At 42.3% G+C, this 23,961-nt stretch overlaps 1 protein-coding gene and 1 long non-coding RNA gene across 6 annotated transcripts in view; one reads left to right on the top strand and one right to left on the bottom strand.

Annotated features, from left to right (window-relative positions):
- Positions 1–13,996, top strand: part of LOC110532106 (intermediate filament family orphan 2) — a 33,631-nt gene extending 19,635 nt beyond the window's left edge. For 2 of the 5 annotated variants that reach the window (XM_021615720.2, XM_021615723.2), the window contains 6 exons: positions 10,019–10,204; positions 10,362–10,528; positions 10,962–11,151; positions 12,109–12,207; positions 12,464–12,600; positions 12,767–13,996. In XM_021615720.2, coding sequence (XP_021471395.2) covers positions 10,019–10,204; positions 10,362–10,528; positions 10,962–11,151; positions 12,109–12,207; positions 12,464–12,600; positions 12,767–12,872 — 885 coding nt within the window. In that variant the 3' untranslated portion in view covers positions 12,873–13,996. The remainder of the gene's footprint in view (positions 1–10,018; positions 10,205–10,361; positions 10,529–10,961; positions 11,152–12,108; positions 12,208–12,463; positions 12,601–12,766) is intronic. The other 3 variants (XM_021615722.2, XM_021615725.2, XM_021615724.2) reach the window with 2 other exon arrangements.
- LOC110532109 lies at positions 4,979–7,139 on the bottom strand. The gene is made up of 5 exons (XR_002474807.2): positions 7,057–7,139; positions 6,263–6,590; positions 5,452–6,143; positions 5,251–5,299; positions 4,979–5,134 (listed from the first exon to the last, which is right to left on the bottom strand). It is a non-coding gene; the product is annotated as an uncharacterized LOC110532109 (long non-coding RNA).
- Positions 13,997–23,961: the final 9,965 nt, after the last annotated feature.

The following is a 23,961-nucleotide window of genomic DNA, read 5'->3' on the forward strand; positions in this document are numbered from 1 at the left end:
CGCGACCACAGGGATTTTGCTGTCCACATCAACTCTGGTGCCTGGAAACATTTTTCAGTATCTCAAAAAGAAATTGGAGACGCAACCCCGTCCCGGCTGGGCCACAAGGACAGTTATCCAACAAGTAAGTAGCTGAACTTTACTTTTTTGAAATATCGCTTATCATAACGCTCAATGACCGTTGTGGGTATATGTTTTTATATTAGCCCAAACACTGTCTTGATATTTTTTCACATTATCACAATGCTATTTGAGTAAGATATAGGAAATATAGGCCTACATAATTGAACTTGAAATAACAGCAACAACAACGAACAGAAAATAAGAACCTGTTTTCATATTGTCAAGAAATAAAATGTTATAAGTACATGGCTACTGCTCCAGATTCTCAAATCCACTTTGTCCTTTGATTTAAAATTGTTATTCCAGGCAGTTCAGACTGGTCTTCTACCGCATCGTTTTGGAATGGGTCCTCCGTGGCGAGACACTGGGTCCAGGAGTCTGGATTCCTCTCCCATCCTGCGTGGTAAATGCCATCCGCACTAAATATCCATCACCCTATGGGGTCTACACTGTTTTTTGGGAAGTGAAAGACTCCCAGGGCTTGTAAACAGTTAATGGTTTGTGCTACTCCCAGCCTGTGATGTGTGTCAGGTTAGGTACAGTTGAAGTTGAAAGTTTACATACACTTAGGTTGGAATCATTAAAATTCATTTTTCAACCACTCCACAAAGTTCTTGTTAAACAAACTATAGTTTTGGCAAGTCGGTTAGGACATCTACTTTGTGCATGACACAAGTAATTTTTCCAACAATTGTTGACAGACAGATTATTTCACTGTATCACAATTCTAGTGGGTCAGAAGTTCACATACACGAAGTTGACTGTGCCTTTAAACAGCTTGGGAAATTCCAGAAAATTATGTCATGGCTTTAGAAGCTTCTGATAGGCTAATTGGCATCATTTGAGTCAATTGGAGGTGTACCTGTGGCTGTATTTCAAGGTCAACCTTCAAACTCAGTGCCTCTTTGCTTGACATCATGGGAAAATCAAAAGAAATCAGCCAAGACCTCAGAAAAAAATTGTAGACCTCCACAAGTCTGGTTCATCCTTGGGAGCAATTTCCAAACGCCTGAAGGTACCACGTTCATCTGTACAAACAATAGTATGCAAGTATAAACACCATGGGACCACACAGCCATCATATCGCTCAGGAAGGAGACAAGTTCTGTCTCCTAGAGATGAATGTACTTCTGGTGCGAAAAGTGCAAATCAATCCCAAAGCAACAGCAAAGGACCTTGTGATGATGCTGGAGGAAACAGGTACAAAAGTATCTATATCCACAGTAAAAAGAGTCCTATATCGATATAACCTGAAAGGCCGCTCAGCAAGGAAGAAGCCACTGCTCCAAAACCGCCATAAAAAAGCCATACTACTGCTTTCAACTGCACATGAGGACAAAGATCGTACTTTTTGGAGAAATGTCCTCAGGTCTGGTGAGACAAAAATAGAACTGTTTGGCCATAATGACCATCGTTATGTTTGAAGGAAAAGGGGGGAAGCTTGCAAGCCGAAGAACACCATCCCAACCGTGAAGCATGGGGGTGGCAGCATCATGTTGTGGGGGTGCTTTGCTGCAGGAGGGACTGGTGCACTTCACAAAATAGATGGCTTCATGAGGAAGGAAAATTATGTGGATATATTGAAGCAACATCTCAAGGCATCAGTCAGGAAGTTAAAGCTTGGTCGCAAATTGATCTTCCAAATGGACAGTGACCCCAAGCATACTTCCAATGCTGTGGCAAAATGGCTTAAGGACAACAAAATCAAGGTATTGGAGTGGCCATCACAAGGCCCTGACCTCAATCCCATAGAACATTTGTGGGCAGAACTGTCAGTTACACCAGCTCTGTCAGGAGGAATGGGCCAAAATTCACCCAACTTATTGTGGGAAGCTTGTGGAAGGCTGCCCAAAACATTTGACCCAAGATAAACAATTTTAAGGAAATTCTACCAAATGCTAATTGAGTGTAAACTTCTGACCCACTGCGAATGTGATGAAGTAAATAAAAGCTGAAATAAATCATTCTCTCTACTATTATTCTGACATTTCACATTCTTCAAATAAAGTGGTGATCCTAACTGACCTAAGACAGGGAATCTGTACTCAGATTAAATGTCAGTAATTGTGAAAATCTGAGTTTAAATTTATTTGGCTATGGTGTATGTAAACTTCAGACTTCAACTGTACTTTGACTACATAAATAAAGAATATCCATGCAAATGGACCAATAAAACAAGTATTGTAATGTTATTTTGAGTCATAAAAAATGTCCAAAAGAAAAGGGAAAACTTTTGGTTCTAAAAAACAAAACAACAATGTTACAACATAATGTTAGCGACTATTGTACAGTATGTGCATCCCAAAAGTCTTTGCCACAGAAGAGAGACCTGAGAAAGAGAATCACTCCAGAATGAAGAAGTAGCCACATACAATGTTGGCTGGAACGTTAGGCTTGAGCAGGTGGGATGAAGGATGCCTGTAAACCACCGTTCGATCCTGTTGTTGCTCCAGTACCTGGTCAACCAGTTTCTTCCTGAACTGGAACTGTTTTGATTCATACATTTTTCGGGCCACCCACTGCTTGGACTGTTTCGGGAACACAGCCTTGAAGCGTTTCTCACCTACACAATTAATGTGGAGTGCCGTTATACATGCTTACATGGTACACACATATTCTAAATTATACTTTTTGTGTTTCACAAAATACAGGTAGCTTATGTTGTAACAGGGAAGGTGGTACTTTATAGTATGCTAGACATAATTGTCTTCAAAGTGTGATGTACAAGGGCCTCCCGGGTGGTGCAGTGGTCTAGGGCACTGCAGCGCTAGCTGTGCCACCAGAGATTCTGGTGGCGCAGCTGGCCGCGACCGGGGAGGTCCGTGGGGCGACGCACAATTGGCCTAGCGTCATCCGGGTTAGGGAGGGTTTGGTCGTGTCCATGTCTCATCGCGCACCAGCGACTCCTGTGGCGGACCAGGCGCAGTACACGCTAACCAAGGTCGCCAGGTGCACGGTGTTTCCTCCGACACATTGGTGCGGCTGGCTTCCGGGTTGGATGCGCCCTGTGTTAAGAAGTAGTGTGGCTTGGTTGGGTTGTGTTTCGGAGGACGCATGGCTTTCAACTTTCGTCTCTCCCGAGCCCGTACGGGAGTTGTAGCGATGAGACAAGATAGTAATTACTAACAATTGGATACCACGAAATTGGGGAGAAAAAGGGGTAAAAAAATAAATGTACATGCATGATAAAAACATTCATTCAAGTTTTTCAAGTACCTGTGGAAGTTGTACTGTAGCTTGTTCCCTGCCCACATTTTAATCGCGGTCCATCATGGCCAGCTGGGTTTTTGCGACTACGGAGAGGGGACGGAAAAGTCGCTTCTGGGTGTCCTTAAGCATGGAACTGTGGTATGACTCAAGCTCTCCTGTGGACCAACGTTTACATCCGGTTATTAAAATACTTATTTGTAGTTCAGTGAACTACAAATCACCTGTCAAGTCAAAAATGTCTACCTATTACTGTTTATTAAACAGCATGACAGTTATACAGTAGCAGGACTTTCCAATCTCATATATGTTATAAAAAGCACTGCAGATGCACGAACTGTTATGAAATTATTAAAGTGTTACATACCAGTGTGTTTGAACTGGCACATTGGCTCCAAGTTCTTGTCCAGTCTATTGTCCAGTGCAACGGCTGTCAACGTTTTGTAGACCTCAGATGTTCTGGAGACACACCTTTTCTCTCTCTGCTTGTCCTCTGACAGGTCTGCATGAGAGCAGCTGGACTGCACTCCATTTTCCGTCCCAACTGTGCAGTCGGGACAGAATTATTATTTTGTGTGATTCAGCCAATTAATCGCAATGCATATTTGTAGTATAAGGACAGGTAAGCTACTTGTTAGGACACTGGGCGAAAAGGGTCAATAGCAGAGGATATCTTCATCGATATATTTCCGGATATCTGCCATTTTCTTAGATCTAAGGAGTAGACATGCTCCAGATACGCATGTCCTTCATTTCATATATGGAGCTAGGACATTCTCCTTAATGGGACAGTTTCTACATGCATCCAATCCGGACCTCAAAAATCTCCCTGTTACGGTATGAGTCCAGGGAGATATCTGAGGTGAGATCCCTTCAAGACACGTCCCTGATACACTTGCACCCCCTTACATATTTGTAGAATATTTTAACCCAGGAAAGGGTATGTATCAACATGCTGACATATCTATGCCTTTATACATAGGCATGAACAAATCCACATACTTTCAGAAGTGTATCATATCTGTAGTCATTACCTGATCATTTATGGATCCATATTTCTGGAAAAATATATATAATTTCAATAGATATGATATGTAATATTCATCCTTCTGCGCATTTTAGCACTTTGTCGCCTTTCTTTGACTTTCTTTTGACTGAAGTTTCTTTGTCAAGCCTATTAGAGGAAATGTCAACATTTTACCTAAACATCAAAAAATGCAAACATGACAGTGAAGGACATCTCTGCTGTTGGTGGAATAGTTATAAACTTACCCTTTGAAACATGCCAGCAAATCCAGCTCATGTTGAGTGTTCTTCTGTCATTCTTTTTCTTATTGATGGTGGAAGGTAGGCTGTGACGATTATGGCATTTTGGGTAACGATTAATTGCCATGCAGATGGCCACGGTTATTGTCATAATTGTCATTTTTGTTGAAAAATGTTTTGAGCCTTGTAATGCATCTCTGAAAAATAGCTATGACAAACGTAATGAATACAACACAGCTTCTCCTCCCAACGATGCAGTTCTACCTGTAAAATGAATACCAATTTGACCCACTTCATGTTAAAATTGAAAACTGCTATTGGGTAAACTATATCTACTTGAATATGAAGTTGAAAAAAATGAATATGTATTAAGACAATCATATTTTTGAGTTCACGTTTATTGTCCATAAGTGTCTGTTACACGATTATACGATAACTGTGCCAGCCCTGGTGAACAAGAGTAGTTATAAACGCTACAGGTACACCCTCTGTCAGTATGCTGTTCAGTCCTTGAAATTGACCTGGTGGCTTCAGTGACCTGTTTTGGAAAATACAAAAAATAAGAGGCATACAAAAACAGATTTGAAATACCATTAACATTTGACCATTCACATTGACTATACTGGAAGCAATAACTGCAATGAATGGACCTACCGAAATCACATTAGCTTGAATTACTTTCTTGGTCTTGTCATCCATGAAGCTGTATAAATGAAGGAATGAATGATTTTCATGTCAAGTAGAGAACCCATTGTTTCATACGCTATGTGCTATACAGAACTAAAATGTCCCTTAAAAAAATATTTATTATGATATGAATATGATTTATTATGATCTGGTTATAATTTCAATTACCTATATGTCGTAAATTTAGCGGAGTAGCCAGCCAGGTCTGTCATTCCTTCCATCACCACAGATGTGCACAGCTTTGCCTTCATTTCCATCCTGAACCATAGTGGAAATGATCTTTTCCTGCTTCGGTCTGTCTGTAATCCTGGGTTGTGACGGGTAGGAAGTAAGAGGACTAAAAAGTATGTTGTTTGTGAAGGGAACTGTATTGGACATAGTTCAGCCTAGTAATTTATGTCTGTGAAAGTGTCACCAGTGAAAAGCACTGAAGACGGTGCAACTACATTAGCCTGTGACATCCTTCAAACATTCGGGCAAGATTCCCAACTTCCCCATACATCCTTTGATGCGCTCTGCCAGTTGATCTCGATTTGTCTTCCTTTTAATATTTTGCTGGTGTTGATTATGGCAGACCAACACTTTTGGATAAGCTTAATGAGATCCATGATCTTGGACTCCATGCACAGTATACTTCCTTTGGGTCCACTGATCACGGTTTGTTTAAGATGTGGTTGAGTCGAACTCAAGACTCCAGACTTGATTTGGTGGATGTTGGAGGTACAGTATGTCGTCAGAGCCCTGGTCCTTGTAATCAGGGGAGCTAAAGCTTGTGTCCAGCTGGGAAGGTGGAGATTGTGGATGTTGCACAGGACGAGGTGAAGGAGGCTGCTGTAGCTGGATGCATTTCCCTGATCCTCCTTAGAAAGACAATACTCCAATATGGCCTTAAGAGCTCAGAAATTATAACAGCACATACTGAATAAGACTTTGCTATATGGAATCATAGAAAATATGTCAATTGTCCTAGGATACTTACCGAAGACTCTTGGATCCTTTCTGGTGAATCTGAAACTCTGGACACAGTGGCAAAGCCCATGGACTCAAGATGCCCGAGAGAAGATTATGACAAATTTAAAGCAGCTTTACTGTCACCCATTTGAATCAAATGTGAAATGCATGTTTTCATAATGCAATGCCAAGTGCCAAATACAGAGCTGGTTACCTCCTGCCTGGTCTTCTTAGTGGTAGGGGACACATGGGTAGAAGGTCCAGAGCTTTAAGAGATGGGTAGGGGACCAGGATGCCTGAAAGACATCAGGCCCCGGCTGGGTGGAAGGCCCGGAGCTTTGACTTGTTGATGCAGTCTTTCATAAAACAAATGTAATGCAACATTAGCATTCTGTCAGTTCATACAGTATTTATATACAAAAGGAAATGTGACAGGGATTAATAGTTGATATAGTATGGGTTATATGCCAAATTATTATCGTTATGTGTATTGACAAAGAAAAATGTCCACCCTAACACACAAGTGATAGCATGTTTACTAACCTGTAAAACATATGGCCATACTGCTAAAAAGTAATTATACCCGTAGCCCCTATTGACGATGTGAGGTGGGGCTTACAAATACACAATAGACAGACTATGGACAATCAAATCAAATTTGATTTGATTTGACCATATACCACAGGTGGTTCGTCGGGCCAGGTATTCCACATAAGGCTATACAGTTGCCTGAAAGTTTGTCACGCAAATAAGCCATAGCTCGCCAACACATCAGACATTGGGAAAAAGTGTGAACAGTTCCAGTCGACAACATCAACTCACATGGGTGCCAGAGTAGCTTGAAGTTCTTTGGAGTCCTTTGAAGACCAATCCATTGAGCCCAGAACCTGCCGAGTGAGTTGAGGAAATTGACCTCACAGTTATTTGTGACACAATGGGAGTTCCTGATACATACAATTCTAAACGTGAAAGCTATTGACAGTTGATATCGTATGGGTTATATGCTAAATCACTATTGTCATATGTATTGACAAAGAAAAACTTCCATCCTAACTGTTGGATTCTAATTTCTGGTACAAGAAAAACTCAAGCTTGATTTATTCACAACACTGGGTGTTACAGCTGCAAAACCACCCCTACAGGTCACACAAGCACATATAGTTATACCTTCCGATTAGGAGTGACCTTGTTGTATTTCTGTGTTAAACAATCAATCTCTGTTGCTGGGCAAGAACTGAGTCTGTTCCTCCTGTTGGTGTTATCGTGTCCCAGAGCTTTCGTATGCCTCCGTGCCTTTCACGGGTCTTCTTGTCAGTCAGGAGAGGCCTTGAGTTATTGGAAGTACACATTCCTACAGTCCACTGAAGACCACTAGATAATTACACTTCTCATACACAAAGAGCTTAAACCTAGCACTCATTTCAATCTCTAAGAATATATAAAAAGGGTACATTCACACCAAGAGTAGATAATGATATAAAACAGTGAAGATATAAGAAAGTGTTATAGATTAGTAATTATGATCTATCAGCACTAACTCCAGACACATGACTACTATTCAACCCTCGTGGAATCATTCTTGGCCTCAAGAGACGGGGCCCCTTTCCCTCTGCCCAAATACAATGCACATAGATCATTCCATCTAACCCATAACACAATAATTACTACCGCTACAAATTTAATGCACATAGATCATTCCATCTAACCCATAACACAATAATTACTACCGCTACAAATATAATGCACATAGATCATACCATCTCAACCATAACATGATAATTACTACTGCTAGGCTAATTATAGAATTATAAATAGATTAACACGGGATCAAGTCAGTCTCTAACAGTAACACACAAGTATAATGTGATACCACGTTTATAATCTGTAATAAAAATGTTTTGTGTCCATGGGGCTAAAAGTAATTCAATTGTTATGATACTCACGACCACTATCGACAGTAGAGGTGGGGGTTACAAATACACAATAGACCAGACTACATGCGGCCAAATAGGCCTACCCCAGGTGGTTCCTGGGGCCATGTATTTCACGCAAGGCTATACAGTTGTTAAAGCATGAAATGTTCTCATGCAAATAAACCATGGCTAACCAACACATCAGACACTGGAGATTATGATTATGAATAAAAGCGACTAGACCTGATCATAAGTAATTAAAATGCAACAACACCTTTCATTTTTATTCTGCAATGTGAGATCACACAATTAATGTCTGTTACAATGTAAAATGACACAATTACTGTCTATAATCTCCTCAACCCCATTGTCATAAAGACAAGGCACATATGCTAACCGGTAGAGAGCCTAGGCTATGGTTAAATAAAGGTTCAATTTAAATTAAATTAAATGTCTACATGATATGGTGCAATGGTTACAACACAATAAGATCAACTCGAACTGCATTGATTAGACTATGTACCTCCGCACAACATTTCTTGTTATTCTGTATGTACATCCGAGACACCCCATTTAGTAATGATATGTTACGTTTTGTATGGTATGTATTCATTTGTGGATGTCCATCAACCATTTCATATATGTTACAAATTGCACGTCATATGATATGTTAGGAATTGCATTTCGTACAATATTTTACGAATTTGCAAAAAAGTACTGTATGTTACGAATTTGCTAAACTTCTATGTTACGAATTCCAATTTGATGTCCCGAACGTTAGCTAGGTGGCTAACGTTCGGGTTAAGGTTAGGAGTTAGGTTAAAGGGTTATGGTTAGAGTTAGGGTTAGCTAAACGCGTTTTGGGAAGGGTTAGCTAAGCAGTTGCAAAGTAGCTAAAAAGTAGTAAGTAGCTGAAAAGGTGCTAATGAGCTAAAATGCTAAAGTTGTCTGTGATGAGATTAAAACACATAACCTTTAGGTTGCTAGACGTTCGCATCATACACCAACACATCCACCCCGACCAACCACCCTCCTTTTATTTTTGCCTTAAGTAACCCCTCTGATTTATATAACCATATCAAACATAACTACAGTATATCATACTAATTTGAGTGTCCCTGATTTACGTTTACTGTTACTGTCTAGTTTATGAGACCAGTCTGCTCTGCACACTCGCTTTGGTGCTTTCCCTTCTCAAACGCTCTTCTGTTTTTTTGGCATGACACGAGATCCATTCCATGGGTATACAGAATGAACAGCTGTGTCTTTTTTTTAAGTTTTCTTTGGTGTTTTGTTTACGATTGTATATCTCTTTTGCAGTCATTGTCGATTAAGTGCTTACTACAGACACGTAAATTAGCAAGATCGGCTGTAGGAGTGTTTACATCTTATTTACTTGTTTTTATCTCTACTTCTGCATCTGTCAACGGAAAACAGTGATATTTATTATAGTTCTTATATAAAGTGCAGCCAGGGACCGAACACCAGCTTGCTCTTGCTGCCATCTCTTCGGATTTTCACTTTTCAGAACTAACTTTAGGCTATCGTTGATAAGTTGTTCAACTTTTTCCAGTAGTAGAATGCAGGGAGAGAGAGGGAGGAGGCAAACTCTGCCTAACTAGTTTCAATGTATGGAATCACTCCCCAAAAAATTCTTAAACTTCCCCTTTAAGTGAGTTTATTACTTTTAAACTGCAAGTCACTGCCTCGAGATACTATGAGATTAACTAAAAAATGGGATGATGATGTTGAGGTCCTGCCTCCGAAAACTGTACACTCTTACTTGCAGTATTGGGCAAATAGTAGACGGTGACACAGCTCATGGGTATAATATTCTCTGATCATCATAACCAATGTAATATTTATTGTAGGAAATGTCGGACTTGGACACTGCGATCCAGAAGAAGGCCATGAAGGTGGACATGGACATCTGCAGACGCATTGACATCACGGCCAAGCTTTGTGACGTGGCTCAGCAACGCAACTCAGAAGACATGAGCAAGATGTTCAACATGAGCCCACACATGAGCCCCTCCAGAGCACCCCCAGAGAGCAAAGTAACTGGATAGCTTTTCATATGTACCCCTTGTGTAAAGGGCTCATTCCATGTGGAAAATGGGACACAAATGTCCATGAAATGTTTTTTCCACACACACACACACATTTTCACTCGTTCACACACAGCTGACTAGTGTGTGGTGTGTGGTTTCACAGGGGGCTGCATCTTGCAGGAGGAAAGAGCGTAAGGCTGTCTACGAGGAGAGGAGTCCTGAGATTGAAAGTGAGTCTGGTGGTGGAGAGGAGGATGAAGAGGAGGAGAAGGAGCAGGTCGTAGAGTCACTCAACATCACAGACGAGATGAAACGCATGCTCAATCAGTTGTGAGTGGCCGAACCTTTGACCTGTGTTATGTAACTTGTTTAGCCTCAATTGCTAATGAGTGCCAGCTGAACGACTAGAGTCGATATGTCATCCAACTAACTGTGTTGTTTGAGTCGTATGATATCAATCTGTGAATTCAATCCCCACTGTCGTCTGTAGCGTTAGATAGTGTCGCATAGTCAGTTTCATGTGTGCTTTATTACTTTGTGATGTTTTCATCTCTGTCAGTCACTGTCTCTGTTGTTTTCTCTCTTCCCTGTCCTCTTCATTTGCAAACCCTTTTAAAATGTGCACGCCTTTCCGTTTGGTTTTGGTTTTCCTCCTTTCTTTTTTGTCTTCTTTCTTTTCTCCCCTCCCTTTCCACCTCCGTGTCTCCACTCTTTCTCTCTGCCCCTCCCTCTTCCCTCTTCTCCCTCCCTTTCTTGTTTGCAGAACTTGCTCAGATGATAATTCCTTTGTCACCAGGAGAGAGACGTTTGACTTTGATGACGACTGTGACAGCCTAACTTGGGAGGAGAATGAGGAGACACTGCTCCTCTGGGAGGACTTTGCCAACTACAACACCCCCTGTGCTGCAGCCAGTGCTGCTGCAGCAGAAGGACAGGGGGAGGGCCCTGGGCAGGTTAGTGCTGCCCCCTACTGCTCATCCAAAAGCAGTGTCTGGGAACTTTTCTAATATGTCAGATACAGGTAACTGCCAAATGACTCAAATTGCTTTATTTTGTCAGTTACCTGTATGTCTCTGTCAAATAATTTTTTTTAGGCCTTCCCTCTGTATTTCCTCATTTAAATTTTTTTATTTTATTTAACTAGGCAAGTCAGTTAAGAACAAATTCTTATTTACAATGATGGCCTAGGAACAGTGGGTTAACTGCCTTGTTCAGGAGCAAAATGACAGATTTTTACCTTGTCAGCTCGGGTTTTCGATCGAGCAACCTTTTGGTTACTAGCACAATGCTCTAACCACTAGGCTACCTGCCTCATGCCCTTGTACTGTAAGACATTTCATCTGAGTGGCCTCAGAAACTGTTAAGGAATATATGTCAAAAATACAATTGGTGTCGTTATTTATTTGAATTGATTGTTTGCCTAATTGTGTGTTGGCGTGTGTATTGCTAAATTGTGTGTTCGACCGATCCCACTGGGCAAAAGCTGATTGAGTCAACGTTGTTTCCACGTCATTTCAAACAAAAAACTCAATGCGATGGTGTTGAATCAACGTGGGAAACTGATTGGGTTTGAAAAAAAGTAATCAACGTAAGGGAATTCTTTTTTGTTTTAACCCAACTTCAACCTAAATCCAATGAGATGGTGAAATGTTTTGCTCATTTCACGTTGAATGAATGTTAGTTGACAACTCAACCAAATGTAAATCAAAACTAGACATTGAACTGACGTCTGTGCCCAGTGGGATGTTTATCTACCTTATCTATCCATTTTACAACTGTACGAATGTAAACTTTATGAAAGGGTTTATTGTCGATAACGGTGTCTCCAAGCTGCAAAGTAAAGTCTACCACTGCACTTTGAACGTTGCTACAGTACACATAGTTTACATGGGTCTGTTGGGGATTGTTAGGCCTCTCAGGATGGCAGTTTGGGCAGCCTGATCGACGAGACCGAGATGCTTTTCCAGAACCGAGAGAAGGAGTACCAGGAGACCATGGGTCAAATAGAGGTAAGAGACCAAGAGAAGAGAGGTCAAGGTTCATGTGTGCAACTCACTCTCCTGTGTGTTAGTCATCAATTATTACTGCAGAGGGTCTTTGCCCCTCAATCTCTGCGCCACTTTCTCTTTTCAATCTCCCTCTCTGACCCACCCTCTCACATCTCCTCCCACTCTTTTGCTCTTACTCTCTTACATCGTTCACCTATCTTACTCTCCTTTTGACTCTTCCTCTCTCCCACATCTTGGATTCTCGCTCTCTCCTCAGTATGAGTTGGCTACAGCTAAGAGTGATATGAACCGTCACCTACAGGAGTACATGGAGATGTGTTCTATGAAGAGAGGCCTGGATGTGCAGATGGAGACCTGCAGGAGACTCATCAAGGGCTCAGGGGGCACCGGCAGGTCAGAAACACCTCTTTCTCCACTCATGGCAAACAATGGCATTTCAATGCAATGGTGCATTGTTCCACTGAGACGTGTCTTGACAAAGGCCTTGCTACACAGTAGGCATAATCACACAGATATCAATGACATACATAGATCCTTGTTTCCCCTCTCTCTGGTGCAGGAACTCTCCATCGTTCAGCTCGGTAGCGAGCAGCGACTCAGGGAACAGTGATGAGATCCAGGAGGAGCTGGAGAAGGACGGAGAGGCAGTAGGAGCTGACCCTTGACCCTCCGGCCCCTGGCTACCCCACCACCTGACCCGGGGAAGATGATGGAGGAAATGCCTTTGTTCCTCAATGCTGTGGTCCCCCTTTTCTTCAGCAGGTTTCCAGTTGATCTAAGAGGAGCCCTGTGGAAACTATTGGTGCTTCACCGGTTTACCCATATAGGGACGAACTTGTATTCCACAATAAGGTGCAGTGTTGGTTCCTCCTCACTGATCCTCATTGGCCTACCACTGATCAGAGCGGTCACCCCTACTAAACACAAGTATCTCCACACACACTCAACTTACTGTACGCCTATGGTCATTTTACTGTGTATTCACCCCAGTATTCATCCTAACCATGTTAAGATCAAGGAAACCGGACATATTCAGCCATTAGTGATCTAGCAAAGCATTCAGTGATCCATAGGATATATTTAAGCAATAAGGCCCGAGGGGATGTGGTGTATGCCCAATTTATTACAGTTAAGGGCTGTTCTTATGCACGACACAACGTGGAGTTCCTGGATACAGCCCTTAGCAGTGGTATATTGGCCATATACCACAAACCCCCGAGGTGCCTTATTGCTATTATAAACTGGTGACCAACGTAATTAGAAGAGTAAAAATAAATGTTTTGTCATACCCGTGGTATACGGGCTGATATACCACGACTTTCAGACAATCAGCATTCAGGGCTCGAACCACCCAGTTTATAATTCAAAATAAGGCCTAGGTTCTATCAGATCCACGCTAGCCGACATCTGCATAGCAGTTGTTTTGGCGGTGCCTGAGGTGGAACTGCATTAGAACTGTCAAATCCACAAGCGGCTCCGAGCACTATACCTAAAGCAGACATCGCCATTAGCCGCAGAGAGTCGCATGAACAGAAATTCCATGCAGCGTTATTTACAAGTTGGAACGCTGAACCGTGAGATGTAATCTACACCTGGATTAGGCTGATAGAAATCCTCATTATTCAGTTGAGTGATTTTCAATTTGAGCATCATTATTTCTACATCCAGTTGAAGTCAGAAGTTTACATACACTTAGGTTGGAGTCATTAAAACTTGTTTTTCAACCACTCCACAAATGTCTTGTTTAACAAACTATAGTTTTGGGCCTCCCGGGTGGCGCAGTGGTTAAGGGCGCTGTACTGCAGCGCCAGCTGTGCCATCAGAGTCCCTGGGTTCGCGCCCAGGCTCTGTCGTAACCGGCCGCGACCGGGAGGTCCGTGGGGCGACGCAGAATTGGCCTAGCTTCGTCCGGGTTAGGGAGGGATTGGTCGGTAGGGATCTCCTTGTCTCATCGCGCACCAGCGACTCCTGTGGCGGGCCGGGCGCAGTGCGCGCTAGCCAAGGTTGCCAGGTGCACGGCCCGCCACAGGAGTCGCTGGTGCGCGATGAGACAAGGAGATCCGACACATTGGTGCGGCTGGCTTCCGGGTTGGATGCGCGCTGTGTTAAGAAGCAGGTTCTGCTGGTTGCGTTGTGTATCGGAGGACGCATGACATTCAGCCTTCGTCTCTCCCGAGCCCGAACGGGAGTTGTAGCAATGAGACAAGATAGTAGCTACTACAACAATTGGATACCACGAAATTGGGGAGAAAAAAGGGTAAAAAAAAACAAATAATAATAATTAAAAACTATAGTTTTTGCAAGTCGGTTAGGACATCTACTTTGTGCGTGACACAAGTAATTTTGCCAACAATTGTTTACAGATTATTTCACTTATAATTCACTTGTAATATCACAATTCCAGTGGGTCAGAAGTTTACATACACAAAGTTGACTGTGCCTTTAAAAGCTTGGAAAATTCCAGAAAATGTTGTCATGGGTTTAGATGCTTCTGATGGCTAATTGACATGAGGAAGGAAAATTCTGTGGATATATTGAAGCAACATCTCAAGACATCAGTCAGGAAGTTAAAGCTTGGTTGCAAATGGGTCTTCCAAATGGACAATGACCCCAAGCATACTTCCAAAGTTGTGGCAAAATGGCTTAAGGACAACAAAGTCAAGGTATTGGAGTGGCCATTACAAAGCCCTGACCTCAATCCCATAGAAAATTTGTGGGCAGAACTGAATAAGCGTGTGCAGGCAAGGAGGCCTACAAACCTGACTCAGTTACACCAGCTCTGTCAGGAGGAATGGGCCAAAATTCACCCAACTTTTGTGGGAAACTTGTGGAAGGCTACCCGAAACGTTTGACCCAAGTTAAACAATTTCAATGCAATGCTACCAAATACTAGGATTAAATGTCAGGAATTGTGAAAAACTGAGTTTAAATGTATAAGGCTAAGGTGTATGTAAACTTCCGACTTCAACTGTAGCCTACATTTTTGCATTCAGAACTCTGGCTTAGTGGCAATGATCACAAGAGCAGCTGCTCCCCTATTTGACAGCGTCAACGCAGTTACACCTCCGACACCGGCAAAATATCAGCTATGTGGGTGTTGGCTATCGCCGTTTAAAGCTTCATCTGATTGAATCTAGGCCTACGCGTTGACAGGGAAAATGCATTTCACGTACTGGACACGACGTCAATCTTCACTCACTGAAGTCAGATTTAGGTTCGTTCTGAGATTGCCTTAATGTAGATGCCATTGCTTATGCGCATACAAAGAAGGCCCAGAGTGCCTTTGCAGGTACTGTATGAATTGGTAGAATTTAAGTTCCCCCATATCTGGACGTAGCCATCACAGGAGGGGTAAAACTGAGTTGAAGTACTGTACTATGCAATAAGCAAGCCTTATTTTTCTGGACTAACCTCCGTTAGTTTTTTTTTGCTGGGAAATTATGATCCGTCTGTTAATCTGACAGCCTAGAAGACTTGGGGCCAGATATACTTATCATTTGCACCAGTGCAAATTTGCACCTATCATTTTCGGAAGGGAATCAAAGAGACCAAAATACAAAGCTAAAAGCTATTTACCTTTTTCCTAACTTGTTATGTTCGAAAATATGTTAGAAAATGAACCGGTTTCAAACATTGCACCAGTGCCAACGCTCAGCACATCTGGCCTCAACGTGGTGTGTCAGATGACTCCACTCTCTCTGAGGAATGGTGTCACTCAGTATTTTCAGAGGGTAAATATGACCAAATATGGTCATCTAAATAATACCCGTGTGCCTACTGATACACTAGCCTGGTCTCAGATCTGTTTGTGCTGTAAAGCCAACTCCTATGGTCGATTTGGCATTCGAACAACCATAGGAGATGGCAAGACAGAACAAACAGATCTGGGACCAGGCTACTGATATGCTGGACTCAGAATCAATAAGAATTGCCTTATTACATTGTTTTATTTTTGTTAAAATGCTACTTTAGCACTAACATTTATGAATCATGATACACACAGCCTGTTATTGATGTACTGTATGTCTAGATTTCATTATAGTTTGTATGCTCTCCAAAAATGGAAGAGCAATTTTGAATCATATAAAGGGATAATCATGTGTAAATTGATTTTTGACATTCGTATTTGAATATATCTGTTAGTTTCTTTGGGAACAGTCATGGGTGCCAGGGATTTGCTAGCTGCAAGATTCATATTTGTATTTTATGTGCAGAATGTTGCTAAATGCAGATGCTTGCAAATCTACTGTGTGACTGAACCATATATTTAATAAACATTGTTTTAATAAAAAAGACTGATCTTTATTTTAACATTATCTCTTGGGGCAGATTGTCACGCCCTGACCTTAAGAGGTCCCTATTATTCTCTATGTTTGGTTAGCTCAGGGTGTGACTCAGGTGGGAAAGTCTATGTTTTCTATTTCTTTGTTTTGGCCGAGTGTGGTTCCCAATCAGGCAGCTGTCTATCGCTGTCTCTGATTGGGGATCATATATAAGTTGTCATTTTCCGTTTGGGTTTTGTGGGATCTTGTTTTCTGGCCTGACAGAACTGTGCGCGTTTGTTATTTTGTTTGAGTGTTTTTGAAATAAAATAATCATGAACACGTTCCACGCTGCGCTTTGGTCCACTCTTCCTACCACCAACGAGTCGTTACACAGATAGCAAATTGACATGCTACTGTGTAAGATTTCAATTTGTGCTTCCTTTGGCTTGATGACAAATATAATGAATCTGAATTACTAGAATGTTGCTACACATTTCAGACAGTTACATTCACCACTGTGTGAAATATTAGATAGAAAAGATATACTGTAACAAATATATAAATACAGCATGCAACAATTTCAAATATTTTACTGAGTTACAGTTCATATGAGGAAATCAATCAATTCTAAAAAATGTATTCCCACATGACTGGGGAAGAGATACGCATCTGTTGGTCACAGATACCTTAAAAGGTAGGGGCGTGGATCAGAAAACCAGACAGTATCTGGTGTGACCATTTGCCTCGTGACATCTTCTTCGCATGGGCTGTTGATTGTTGCCTGTGGAATGTTGAACCCACTCCTCTTCAATGGCTGTGTGACGTTGCCGTATATTGGCGGGAACTGGAACACCACTGTTGTACACGTCGATCCAGAGCATCCCAAACAAGTTCAATGGGTGACATGTCTGGTGAGTGCAGGCCATGAAAGAACTGGGACATTTTCAGCTTCCAGGAATTGTGTACAGATCCTTGCGACATGGGGCTGTGCATTATCATGCTGAAACATGAGATGGCGGCAAATGAATGGCACGACAATGGGTCTTGGGATCTTGTCACGTTATCTCTGTGCATTCAAATTGACATTGATACAATTGTTCGCTGTCCGTAGCTTATGCCTGCTAATACCGTAACCCCACTGCCACCATGGGGCACTCTGTTCACAACACTGACATCAGCAAACCGCTCTCCCCCACGACGCCATCTGCCCGGTACAGTCGAAAACGGGATTCATCTGTGAATAGCACATTTCTCCAGATTGCCAGTGGCAATCGAAGGTGAGCATTTGCCCACTGAAGTCGGTTATGACGCCGAAATGCAGTCAGGTAAAGACCCTGGAGAGGACAACAAGCACGCAGACGAGCTTCCCTGAGACGGTTTCTGACAGTTGTGCAAACCCAGAGTTTCATCAGCTATCCGGGTGGCTGATCTCAGATGATCCTGCAGGTGAAAAAGCCAGATGTGGAGGTCCTGGACTGGCGTAGTTAGATGTGGATTGCAATTGCGAGGCCGGTTGGACATACTGCCAAATTCTCTAAAATGACATTGTGTTGTGTGACAAAACTGCACATTTTAGAGTGGCCTTTTATTGTCCCCAGCACAATTTGCACCTGTATAACGATCATGCTGTTTAATCAACTTCTTGATATGCCACTGCTGTCAGATGGATGGATTATCTTGGCAAAGGAGAAATGCTCACTAACAGGGATGTAAACAAATTTGTGCACAATTTGACAGAAATAAGCTTTTTTGCCTCCACAGTATAGAACCTTTCTGGGATTTTTTATTTCAGCTCCTGAAACATGTAACCAACACTTTACATGTTGCGTTTTATATTTTTGTTCAGTATAGAGAGAAAAGACCAAAGCTACAATTAGATAAATGAAATGAGATTTAACGAGTTCATAATTAGACTTCCTCCACAACATGTGTCAAACTCATTGTCACGACTTCCGCCGAAGTCGGCTCCTCTCCTTGTTCGGGCGGCGTTCGGCGATCAACGTCACCGGCTTTCTAGCCAACGCTGCTCCATTTTTCATCTATCCATTTGTCTTGTCTTGTTTCCATACACACCTGGTTTTCATTTCGCCAATTAAGCTACTTGTATTTAACCCTCTGTTTCCCATCATGTTTTGTTTCATGTTAGTTTACGCGCTTTACTTTTATGTTTTTTTTTGTTTTTTGAGCGCGTTTGATTTATGTAGTGCTCTCGTTTTTTGGAACTATAATAAAAGTGCGCCTGTTCATTATACTCTGCTCTCCTGCACCTGACTTCGCCTCCAATATACCTATTCACACTCATTCCACGGACGGCCGAGTGTCTGCGGGTTTTGGCTCCTTTTTTGCTCAATGACAACTTAGACAAAATATTGTTATTGTTACAAAAAATATATATAATAATAACACTTTAACCAGCACATCTGTATATCTCTTGTCTACCTTAGAGTTGATCTTGAACATTTTTGACAGGAAGCTGAACTTCCCTCTGCCTTTCTGGACAGCCTCAGCTTGAGGAAGACTGGCATCTCTCCGTTTCTCAACAGCAGACTCAGTGGGGAGGACAGACGTTACCTATGTCATTGATGTTGCCACCATCTTGAGAGGTTCCTTGCTTTCTTAATGTGCTCTATCTCTCTATCTCCATTGAGGGATAAGAACCCACCCCCCCCCCCCCCCCCAGGGCGCAGTAGGTATGAGAACAGGGAGAAACAACCTCTTCACTACCTCCTCAGTAAAGTTATAAATAGGTTCAGAGGAGAAAAGCTTCCCTCCATTGTTTTTGCCTCATTAAAAATGTCAATAGGACAGTGTCTGAAACACTTTTCCCAGCTGCCAACGATACCAAAATAAATTGTTGTTAGTGCTCCATAATTAGGTTATTAAGTTCATCGACCAGTTGATCATAAGACATAGAGCAAACCTACCCCTGGGCAATTGCTTCCTCCAGTCTCTTGAAAGCAGAATCGATATGAACCTTCCGGCTGGATTGACAATATCCAGGATGTTACTCACAACGTCAGACATGTTGACAAAGTACGAAAACTTTTGCCCTCACTACTGTAAGATGCTCTGGGTAAGAGTGTCTGTTAAATGACTAAAATGTAAATGTTAATAGTTCCACTCTTAACAATTGGACAACTATTGACTGGTACCTCCGTTGGAATAGGGGTCCCTGGGAGTGAAATCTTAGTCCTAAAGACCTTTATAAGGAGGAAGTGGTCCTGGGTGGCTTGTACTCCAGATCTCCATTGCCTCCACAGTTAAACATTCTGACAGTTTCCACCATAGTAGCCACAATGTTATTAAGTCTGGCAAGCTCCCCTGCAGTCTTCATGTCGTCGAACATGGACATGTTCTCCTGCGTGGTCAGTAAGATTCGACTGATACTTTTTTGGGGCATCAGCCACGGTAACCCTGCTTTTGACAGCTCTCACTAAGCATTTACCGACTGCGACGTCTTTTTTACGTCTTTTTTTGAGACCGGACGTCTGATGTATTTCAAATACTCTGAAATTTGGTCCAGACCGGACCAAATCTGAACCAATCATAGATGTCTATGTTTGGTTCAGATTAGGTCCAGCCCGGACCGGCCTTTATTTGGCCAAAACATAGATGTCTATGGCTTCACTTACACAGGCAGCCCAATTCTGATATTCTTTTCACTAATTGGTCTTTTGACCAATCACATCAGATGTTTTCACATCAGATATGTTTCAGAGGGTATCTGATTGGTCAAAAGACAAATGAATGAAAAAAAGGATCTGAATTTGGCAGCCTGTGTAAATGCAGCCATAGACAGGTTCAGATTTGGTCCGGTCTGGACCAGCCTTGATTTCAACGTCCACAGACATCCGTCCGGCCCGAACCATATTTGGCCCAAACATAGGTCTCTATAATTGGTTCAGATTTGGTCCGATTCAGACCAAAAATCAACATCGTTGGAATCATGGCCGGTCCGGACAGCACCATAAAAAAATCAGACGTCCTGTCCCGACATGACCCCAAAAAGACGTCCAAAAGACCAAATCTGAACCAATCATAGTTATCTGTTTCACAAGTTTGGACAGGAAAGCACAGTACAATAGAGTAGAGCACAGTACAGTACATTACAGTACACAGTACAGTACAGAAAAGTACCGTATAGTACAGAAGAGTACAGTAAATAAAAGCAAAGTATAGTGTACTGCAATATATAGTGTACTGCAATGGAGCTCATTTGCACAAGTGTTTGTTTTCACGTTTACATTTTGGTCATTCAGCAGACACTCTTATTCAGAGCGACTTAGTCAGTGCATTCAACTAAGGTAGATAAACAACAACGTATCACAGTCATAGCAAGAAAACAGAATCTGTAACCGTTACTGAGAATGTTATTGTAGTTTGAAGTGGTCTGTCTGTTGATTTATTCTGTAGGTTGGACTACTTTGAACATCATTGCTGCCAGTTTAAAAGCTAACTTAAGGGCATGTGGCAGATGGGAGCAATAATAAATATTGTGCTTACTCAGCTGGCTTCTTAAGCTTAGAGACCCCCCCCCCCAGTCTGAGTTACAGACCAAATCTTAATCTCAGACACAACAACACTAGTTTGTGAGTTTGTGCAACACTACACTGAGTCTTTTCAACCCTGGAGAAGCACATAGTCGTAGGCCTTAGAGGACAGGGTTTATTTGTCAAATGCCTCGAATACAAAAGGTGTAGACCTTACAGTGAAATGCTTACTTACAAGCCCTTACTCAACAATGCAGTTCAAGAAATAGAGTTAATAAAATATTTACTAAATAAACAAAAGTTTTAAAAAATCGAATCGGTCAAAAAGTAACACAGGAAATGTACATAACAATAAAGAGGCTATATAAAGGTGGTACCAGTACCGAGTCAGTGTGCTGAACCAATCATAGATGTCTAAATAAAAACAAAAGTTATTAGCGTATACATTTGAACCCCTATTCAGCTCCAATCAGTACTGTGCTGATCCTGAATTAGTCGAGGTTAGTCGAGGTAAATGTGTTAAGTGACTATGCATAGATAATAAACAGTGAGTAGCAGCAGTGTAAAACAAGGAGGGGGGGGGGGGTCAAAGTAAACCGTCCGGGTTGGCCATTTGATTAGTTGTTCAGCAGTCTTATGGCTTGGGGGTAGAAGCTGTTAAGGAGCCTTTTTGTCCTAGACTTGGCGCTCCGGTACCGCTTGCCGTGCGGTAGCACAGAGAAGGTACTGACAGAGGTGATTGAGTCCAGGTGAGTCCAGTAATCGCTGATGCGCGTGACGGGGGAAGGCAGGTGTGCATAATGATGGGGGCAGGAGTGCGTAATGCTGGGGAGCCTGGCGCTCTCGAGCGCCGGGGGGAAGCACGGGAGCAGGCGTGACAGACTTGGGTGACTGGAGTCTTTGACAATTTTTTGTGCCTTCCTCTGACACCACCTAGTATTTAGGTTCTGGATGTCAGGAAGCTTGGCCCCAGTGAAAGTGAGCCCCTAGCCAGCTCATTTAGTGTATTCACAGAGGGCAAAGCAAGAGTTATGTGACGAATAATTTCATTAAGAAAAACACAGAAGAAGTCATCAGCCAGATTCTGCTCTTACATCTGAAGTCCGAGGTATGAAAGGAAGAGTGGTCATCCTCTGGGGGAAGAGGAGTCACTAGAAGCAACATAATTTGTCTGTTTCTATGTCCTCATCTTTACAGAGTCTGTGTGTTTCCTCACATGGAGTTATTGGTGAGCTTTTGAATGATGAGTTTCAGAGGCAGGCCACTCAGCGAGTCCTCAGCAGTAGGGTCAGCGGCAAACAGTTTTTACAGGGTACCCCCACTACATTTTCAACCGTTCGCTGCCTGCACCCGCACGCCTGACTAGCATCACCACCCTGGATGGTACCGACCTAGAATATGTGGACATCTATAAGTACCTAGGTGTCTGGCTAGACTGTAAACTCTCCTTCCAGACTCATATCAAACATCTCCAATCTAAAATCAAATCTAGAGTCTGCTTTCTATTCCGCAACAAAGCCTCCTTCACTCACGCCGCCAAACTTACCATATTAAAACTGACTATCCTACCGATCCTCGACTTCGGCGATGTCATCTACAAAATAGCTTCCAATACTCTACTCAGCAAACTGGATGCAGTTTATCACAGTGCCATCCGTTTTGTTACGAAAGCACCTTATACCATCCACCACTGCGACCTGTATGCTCTAGTCGGCTGGCCCTCGCTACATATTCGTCGCCAGACCCACTGGCTCCAGGTCATCTACAAGTCCATGCTAGGTAAAGCTCCACCTTATCTCAGTTCACTGGTCACGATGGCAACACCCACCCGTAGCACGCGCTCCAGCAGGTGTATCTCACTGATCATCCCTAAAGCCAACACCTCATTTGGCCGCCTTTCCTTCCAATTCTCTGCTGCCTGTGACTGGAACAAATTGCAAAAATCGCTGAAGTTGGAGACTTTTATCTCCCTCACCAACTTTAAACATCTGCTATCTGAGCAGCTAACCGATCGCTGCAACTGTACATAGTCCATCGGTAAATAGCCCACCCAATTTACCTACCTCATCCCCATACTGTTTTTATTTATTTATTTACTTTTCTGCTCTTTTGCACACCAGTATCTCTACCTGCACATGACCATCTGATCATTTATCACTCCAGTGTTAATCTGCAAAATTGTAATTATTCGCCTACCTCCTCATGCCTTTTGCACACAATGTATATAGACTCTGTTTTTCTTTTTTCTACTGTGTTATTGACTTGTTTATTGTTTACTATATGTGTAACTCTGTGTTGTTGTCTGTTCACACTGCTATGCTTTATCTTGGCGAGGTCGCAGTTGTAAATGAGAACTTGTTCTCAACTAGCCTACCTGGTTAAATAAAGGTGAAATAAAAATAATCTTCCTCATAGTCTAATGGCCTAGTGGCCTCATGGGTGGAATGTCAAACAGTTTTGTTATGTTTTAGTCTTCTGTTATGTATTTAAAGTGTAATACATTTAAACTCTATATCAGACATGTTACAGGTGTCTTCTTTTTTTAAAGCCCAAAACCATGTGTGTGAGGTGTATACTTTTGTTTCAAAGTATATTTTTTATAGACTACCAAGAAACACTGTGTGTGACCCTGATTTAGGCATTGCAGTAAAAGGTTTTGTTGGAACAATAGTGGATGGTGTGAAAAGCCTGTTCTGCCCCAACAGATCCCCAGATGACGCAATCTCAATCGCACTCCACACTGCCCTTTCCCACCTGGACAAAAGGAACACCTATGTGAGAATGCTCTTCATTGACTACAGCTCAGCGTTCAACATCATAGTGCCCTCAAAGCTCATCACCAAGCTAAGGCCCCCGGGACTAAACACCTCTCTCTGCAACTGGATCCTAGACTTCCTGATTTGCTGCTACCAGGTAGTAAGGGTAGATAACAACACATTTGCCACGCTGATCCTCAACACAGGGTTCCCTCAGAGGGTGCGTGCTCAGTCCCCTCCTGT

The sequence above is a fragment of the Oncorhynchus mykiss genome, chromosome 9, assembly GCF_013265735.2.
Source record: "Oncorhynchus mykiss isolate Arlee chromosome 9, USDA_OmykA_1.1, whole genome shotgun sequence".
Classification (NCBI taxonomy): Eukaryota; Metazoa; Chordata; class Actinopteri; order Salmoniformes; family Salmonidae; genus Oncorhynchus; species Oncorhynchus mykiss.